This window comes from Scomber japonicus, chromosome 24 (genome assembly GCF_027409825.1).
Source record: "Scomber japonicus isolate fScoJap1 chromosome 24, fScoJap1.pri, whole genome shotgun sequence".
Taxonomy (NCBI): Eukaryota; Metazoa; Chordata; class Actinopteri; order Scombriformes; family Scombridae; genus Scomber; species Scomber japonicus.
Genome location: NC_070601.1, coordinates 59413 through 66912, shown reverse-complemented (window position 1 = coordinate 66912; position 7500 = coordinate 59413). Strand labels below are relative to the sequence as shown.

Genomic DNA, 7500 nt, shown 5'->3' with positions numbered 1-7500 from the left:
GGACTGTCTCTACAGGTAAACACAGGGGGCGGGGCTACTGGGACTGACTCTACATGTAAACACAGGGGGTGGGGCTACTAGGAATGTCTCTACAGATAAACAGGGGGCGGGGCTACTGGGACTGTCTCTACAGGTAAACAGGGGGTGGGGCTACTGGGACTGTCTCTACAGATAAACAGGGGGCGGGGCTACTGGGACTGTCTATACAGGTAAACACAGGGGGCGGGGCTACTGGGACTGTCTCTACAGGTAAACACAGGGGGCGGGGTTACTGGGACTGTCTCTACAGATAAACAGGGGGCGGGGCTACTGGGACTGTCTCTACAGATAAACAGGGGGTGGGGCTACTGGGACTGTCTCTACAGATAAACAGGGGGCGGGGCTACTGGGACTGTCTCTACAGGTAAACACAGGGGGCGGGGCTACTGGGACTGTCTCTACAGGTAAACACAGGGGGCGGGGCTACTAGGACTGTCTCTACAGGTAAACACAGGGGGCGGGGCTACTAGGACTGTCTCTACAGGTAAACACAGGGGGCGGGGCTACTGGGACTGTCTCTACAGGTAAACACAGGGGGCGGGGCTACTGGGACTGTCTCTACAGGTAAACAATTAACAGCCAGTATTTGCCTTGTGATGTCACGTACTGTGTGTTGCCAGGCAACCATGGAGGCTCTGCTGGCATTAGGACTTCAAAAACAGGCGGAGCAGCTTTACAGAGACTTCAGAGTCCCTGATAAGAGGTGAGACACCTGTCTGTCTCTCTCTATCTGTCTCTGTCTCTCACCTGTCTGTCTTTCTCTACCTGTCTCTGTCTCTCACCTGTCTGTCTCTCTCTATCTGTCTCTGTCTCTCACCTGTCTGTCTTTCTCTACCTGTCTCTGTCTCTCACCTGTCTGTCTCTCTCTACCTTTCTCTCACCTGTCTGTCTCTCTCTACCTTTCTCTCACCTGTCTGTCTCTCTCTACCTTTCTCTCAACTGTCTGTCTCTCTCTACCTTTCTCTCAACTGTCTGTCTCTCTCTACCTGTCTCTCTCACCTGTCTCTCTCTCACCTGTCTGTCTCTCTACTTGTCTCTCTCTACCTGTCTCTCTCTCACCTGTCTGTCCACCTGTCTCTCTCTCACCTGTCTCTGTCACCTGTCTGTCTCTCTACTTGTCTCTCTCTCACCTGTCTGTCCACCTGTCTCTCTCTCACCTGTCTCTGTCACCTGTCTGTCTCTCTACTTGTCTCTCTCTACCTGTCTGTCCACCTGTCTCTCTCTCACCTGTCTCTCTGTCACCTGTCTGTCTCTCTAACTGTCTCTCTACCTGTCTCTCTCACCTGTCTGTCTCTCTCTACCTGTCTGTCTCTCACCTGTCTGTCTCTCTCTACCTGTCTCTCACCTGTCTCTCTCTACCTGTCTCTCTCTCACCTGTCTGTCTCTCTACCTGTCTCTCACCTGTTTTTCTCTACATGTCTGTCTCTCACCTGTCTTTCTCTCTCTCACCTGTGTCTGTCTCTCTCTACCTGTCTCTCTCTACCTCTCTCTCTCACCTGTCTCTCTCTCACCTGTCTCTCTCTCACCTGTCTCTCTCTACCTGTCTGTCTCTCACCTGTCTGTCTCTCTCTACCTGTCTCTCACCTGTCTGTCTCTCTACCTGTCTGTCCTCACCTGTCTGTCTCTCTACCTGTCTCTCTCACCTGTCTGTCTCTCTGCAGGTACTGGTGGCTCAAACTGAAGTCTTTGGCAGAGAAGGAGGAGTGGGAGGAGTTAGAAAAGTTCTCTAAGAGTAAGAAGTCTCCTATTGGCTACCTGGTAAGTCCCGCCCCCTGTTCACCTGGTCATTTTAAATAAAGATTATATTTCCCATGAGTCTTAGCGCTGTGTCTTCTTCAGGCCTTCGTGGAAGTCTGCATGAAGAGTAACAACAAGTATGAAGCCAAGAAGTACGTTACCAAGGTGACGCCTGAGCAGAGGGTCAAAGCTCACCTGGCCATCAGGTAAGAGGTTTACCTGCTCCAGATTACTACCTGTCAACCAATCAGATCACTGCAAATAAAGAGTCTTCAGGTGAGGACAGACAGGTGAGAGACAGACAGGTGGGGATAGACAGGTGAGAGACAGGTGAGAAAGAGACAGGTGAGAGACAGACAGGTGAGAAAGAGACAGGTGAGAGACAGACAGGTGAGGACAGACAGGTGGGGACAGACAGGTGAGAGACAGACAGGTAGACAGACAGGTGAGAGACAGGTAACCTCTTGCTCTCCCCTCAGTGACCTGGAGGGGGCAGACAGGTAGACAGGCAGGTAGACAGACAGGTGGGGACAACCAGGTGAAAGACAGACAGGTGAGAGACAGGTAGACAGACAGGTGAGGACAGGCAGGTAGACAGACAGGTGAGAGACAGACAGGTAACCTCTTGTCCTCCCCTCAGTGACCTGGAGGGACAGCAGAGACAGGTGAGAGACAGACAGGTGAGGACAGACAGGTAGACAGACAGGTAACCTCTTGCTCTCCCCTCAGTGACCTGGAGGGGGCAAACAGGTAGACAGGCAGGTAGACAGACAGGTGAGAGACAGACAGGTAGACAGACAGGTGAGAGACAGACAGGTAACATCTTGCTCTCCCCTCAGTGACCTGGAGGGGGCAGACAGGTAGACAGGCAGGTAGACAGACAGGTGGGGACAACCAGGTGAAAGACAGACAGGTGAGAGACAGGTAGGCAGACAGGTAGACAGACAGGTGAGGACAGGCAGGTAGACAGACAGGTGAGAGACAGACAGGTAACCTCTTGTCCTCCCCTCAGTGACCTGGAGGGGGCAGACAGGTAGACAGACAGGTGAGAGACAGACAGGTAGACAGACAGGTGAGAGACAGACAGGTAACCTGTTGCTCTGCCCTCAGTGACCTGGAGGGGGCAGCAGGGACAGGTGAGAGACAGACAGGTAGACAGACAGGTAATCTCTTGCTCTCCCCTCAGTGACCTGGAGGGGGCAGACAGGTAGACAGACAATGAGGACAGACAGGTAGACAGACAGGTAGACAGACAGGTGAGAGACAGACAGGTAGACAGACAGGTAATCTCTTGCTCTCCCCTCAGTGACCTGGAGGGGGCAGACAGGTAGACAGACAGGTAACCTGTTGCTCTGCCCTCAGTGACCTGGAGGGGGCAGACAGGTAGACAGACAGGTAATCTCTTGCTCTCCCCTCAGTGACCTGGAGGGGGCAGACAGGTAGACAGGCAGGTAGACAGACAGGTAACGTCTTGTCTTACCCTCAGTGACCTGGAGGGGGCAGCAGAGGCAGCGATGGAGCGGAGGAGTGAATCAGAGATGGGGGCGGTCCTCTCCAGATGCTCCGACTCTGACCGGCTGTTGATCGACAGGCTGAACCGAGCCAAAGCCTCCGCTGCCAAAAAGTGATCGCCCGGTTACCATAGCAACCAGTTTGATCACCCCGTTACCATAGCAACCAGTTTGTTCTTTATTTATTGATGTGTGCTAATAAATCATTGATTATTAATCATCAGTCCAGACCAATCAGAAGAGGCCTTGCAGGTGACCTCGATATGACCTCACCTGTCTTTTATTAACTGATCCCAGACCTGTATTATTAACTCTGCACTAAATGAACTTTATTAATTATTAAATGTTTTGTGTGTGAAGGGTTAACCCTAACCCTCCATAATAAATACATGAATGTCCCAGATCTGCCTCGTCCTCGTCTTTCATTATTAGAAATGTGTGTAGATCTCAGGCGGGGAGTTCCTGTCCTCTGAAATGAGACCAACCAGGAAGTAACTTAGAGCTGCATTCTATCAAAAGGCCACCAGGGGGCGACCGTCTCTATACAAGTCAATGGAGAAGTAACTTAGAGCTGCCTTCTATCAAAAGGCCACCAGGGGGCGACCGTCTCTATACAAGTCAATGGAGAAGTAACTTAGAGCTGCATTCTATCAAAAGGCCACCAGGGGGCGACCGTCTCTATACAAGTCAATGGAGAAGTAACTTAGAGCTGCATTCTATCAAAAGGCCACCAGGGGGCGACCGTCTCTATACAAGTCAATGGAGAAGTAACTTAGAGCTGCATTCTATCAAAAGGCCACCAGGGGGCGACCGTCTCTATACAAGTCAATGGAGAAGTAACTTAGAGCTGCATTCTATCAAAAGGCCACCAGGGGGCGACCGTCTCTATACAAGTCAATGGAGAAGTAACTTAGAGCTGCATTCTATCAAAAGGCCACCAGGGGGCGACCGTCTCTATACAAGTCAATGGAGAAGTAACTTAGAGCTGCATTCTATCAAAAGGCCACCAGGGGGCGACCGTCTCTATACAAGTCAATGGAGAATTCACCAACTTCTCACTTGATTTCTAACCTCAGTGTGTGGATCTGTGTGTGTGGATCTATGTGTGTAGATCTAGGTGTGTAGATCTGTGTGTAGATCTAGGTGTGTGTGGATCTATGTGTGTAGATCTGTGTGTGTAGATCTAGGTGTGTGTGGATCTATGTGTGTAGATCTGTGTGTGTAGATCTGTGTGTGTAGATCTGTGTGTGTAGATCTGTGTGTGTAGATCTATGTGTGTAGATCTATGTGTGTGTGGATCTATTTGTGGATCTTGGGGGGTGCGCGTGGGAGAGTGGGCCGGTTGGTCTTTGGGGGGCGGAGCTTGTGGCAGAATAAAAAAGGAAACTTTTCAGCGCGAGGACCGGAAGTTGCTACAGGTGAGTGTTTAATCACGCGCTGCTTTGGTCATATGGAAACTGTCCGCGTGCATCTGAGTACTTTTAGGCTGGATGTGCACGCGGCTGTGCACGTCCACTAAACTGCTAGAAGTGGTCTCGCGATTTTAAAACCAGTTTGAAGACTTTTAAAAACTGACTGAAGTGCGCGTGACATGGACATTGCTCAGGCAGGAGGCACGTGACACAGTCAGCTGTTATCCACAGCGCTGTCGTAGGCAGGGGGGGGATTACTCTGAGACAACAAGGGAAGCTCGCCTTCCCTTAAAATGTCATCAAATAAATTGTCACGTGTCATATTTAAATTCACACTAAAATTATAATTTACATCAAATCTGCACTTGAATGTGTTCAATTTTACAAATATGACACTTCCTGTAACCAGCTGACTTCCTGTAACCAGCTGACTTCCTGTAACCAGCTGACTTCCTGTAACCAGCTGACTTCCTGTAACCAGCTGACTTCCTGTAACCAGCTGTTTATGTCCCTATCACACGCTGGCAGTCCGCGCAGACTCAGAGCTTCAGGTGTTCAATGAGGGCGGGACAAGCTGGGATAAGACGCTCATTGGCCGCCACTGGTCGTAGGGTTAGTAGTACTACTACAGTACTGAAGTACTACTAGTACTACTAAGGTTAGTAGTACTACTAGTACTACTAACCTTAGTAGTACTACTAGTACTACTAACCTTAGTAGTACTACTAGTACTACTAACCTTAGTAGTACTAGTAGTACTTCAGTACTGTAGTAGTACTACTAACCTTAGTAGTACTACTAGTACTACTAACCTTAGTAGTACTAGTAGTACTTCAGTACTGTAGTAGTACTACTAACCTTAGTAGTACTACTAGTACTACTAAGGTTAGTAGTACTAGTTACTTAATGAGTATGAATATTAATGAGTCTGTATGAATATTAATGAGTCTGTATGAATATTAATGAGTCTGTATGAATATTAATGAGTCTGTATGAATATTAATGAGTGTGAATATTATATATATATATTTATTTTTATTGTTTCCATGGAAACAGAGTGACAGGTGTGTCCTCCTCAGTGATTGGTTCAGAGGTGATGATGTCATCAGTGAAGGTGGAATGCGTGGTGAAGGAGAGTGCTCTGATTGGTGAAGGGCCGGTGTGGGAGGAGTCAGAGCAGACGCTCCTATTCGTCGACATCGTTGGGAGGAAAATCCACCGCTGGAGTCCAACGACCAATCAGATCCAGTCTGTGGAAACAAGTCAGCCAATCAACACGCTAGAAACTGTCTCTCACCTGTCTCTCCTGTCTCACCTTCGCCTGTCTCACCTGTCTCACCTTCGCCTGTCTCACCTGTCTCACCTTCGCCTGTCTCACCTGTCTCACCTTCGCCTGTCTCTCCTGTCTCACTCTCACCTGTCTCACTCTCGTCTGTCTCTTCTGTCTCACTCTCGTCTGTCTCACCCTCGTCTGTCTCTCCTGTCTCACTCTCGTCTGTCTCACTCTCGTCTGTCTCACCTGTCTCACTCTCGTCTGTCTCACCTGTCTCACCTTCGCCTGTCTCTCCTGTCTCACTCTCACCTGTCTCACTCTTGTCTGTCTCACTCTCGTCTGTCTCACTCTCGTCTGTCTCACTCTCGTCTGTCTCTCCTGTCTCACTCTCGTCTGTCTCACTCTCGTCTGTCTCTCCTGTCTCACTCTCACCTGTCTCACTCTCACCTGTCTCACTCTCGTCTGTCTCTCCTGTCTCACTCTCGTCTGTCTCACTCTCGTCTGTCTCTCCTGTCTCACTCTCACCTGTCTCACTCTCGTCTGTCTCTCCTGTCTCACTCTCGTCTGTCTCACCTGTCTCACTCTCGTCTGTCTCACCTGTCTCACCTTCGCCTGTCTCTCCTGTCTCACTCTCACCTGTCTCACTCTCGTCTGTCTCACCTGTCTCACCTGTCTCACCTGTCTCACTCTTGCCTGTCTCACCTGTCTCACCTGTCTCACCTTCGCCTGTCTCACTCGTCTGATTCGCCTGTCTCACCTGTTTCACCTGTCTCACCTGTCTCACCTTCGCCTGTCTCTCCTGTCTCACCTTCGCCTGTCTCACTCTCGTCTGTCTCACCTGTCTGAGAGTGTTAGGGCTAACCCTAACACTCTCTGCACGCTCGCGGTAGGGCTAACCCTAACACTCTCTGTATGCTAGCGGTAGGGCTAACCCTAACACTCTCTGCACGCTCGCGGTAGGGCTAACCCTAACACTCTCTGTACGCTCGCGGTAGGGCTAACCCTAACACTCTCTGTATGCTCGCGGTAGGGCTAACCCTAACACTCTCTGTATGCTCGCGGTAGGGCTAACCCTAACACACTCTGTATGCTAGCGGTAGGGCTAACCCTAACACTCTCTGTATGCTAGCGGTAGGGCTAACCCTAACACTCTCTGTATGCTCGCGGTAGGGCTAACCCTAACACTCTCTGTATGCTCGCGGTAGGGCTAACCCTAACACTCTCTGTACGCTCGCGGTAGGGCTAACCCTAACACTCTCTGTACGCTCGCGGTAGGGCTAACCCTAACACTCTCTGTATGCTCGCGGTAGGGCTAACCCTAACACTCTCTGCACGCTCGCGGTAGGGCTAACCCTAACACTCTCTGTGCGCTCGCGGTAGGGCTAACCCTAACACTCTCTGTGCGCTCGCGGTAGGGCTAACCCTAACACTCTGTACGCTCGCGGTAGGGCTAACCCTAACACTCTCTGCACGCTCGCGGTAGGGCTAACCCTAACACTCTCTGCGCGGGGGGGTAGTATAGTTAGGG

General features: G+C 50.5%; 2 protein-coding genes and 1 long non-coding RNA gene across 3 annotated transcripts in view; all 3 read left to right on the top strand.

Annotated features, from left to right (window-relative positions):
- vps16 (VPS16 core subunit of CORVET and HOPS complexes) overlaps positions 1–3684 on the top strand; it is a 19058-nt gene extending 15374 nt beyond the window's left edge. Inside the window, exons 21-24 of the mRNA XM_053314515.1 lie at positions 660–742; positions 1701–1797; positions 1879–1982; positions 3263–3684. Of these exons, the coding sequence (XP_053170490.1) occupies positions 660–742; positions 1701–1797; positions 1879–1982; positions 3263–3404 (426 nt within the window). The 3' untranslated portion in view covers positions 3405–3684. The remainder of the gene's footprint in view (positions 1–659; positions 743–1700; positions 1798–1878; positions 1983–3262) is intronic.
- LOC128354288 (uncharacterized) lies at positions 2060–2579 on the top strand. The gene is made up of 3 exons (XR_008321002.1): positions 2060–2136; positions 2222–2393; positions 2566–2579. It is a non-coding gene; the product is annotated as an uncharacterized LOC128354288 (long non-coding RNA).
- A 1007-nt stretch (positions 3685–4691) lies between the features above and the next one.
- Positions 4692–7500, top strand: part of rgn (regucalcin) — a 10398-nt gene continuing 7589 nt past the window's right edge. Inside the window, exons 1-2 of the mRNA XM_053314526.1 lie at positions 4692–4705; positions 5756–5961. Of these exons, the coding sequence (XP_053170501.1) occupies positions 5796–5961 (166 nt within the window). The 5' untranslated portion in view covers positions 4692–4705; positions 5756–5795. The remainder of the gene's footprint in view (positions 4706–5755; positions 5962–7500) is intronic.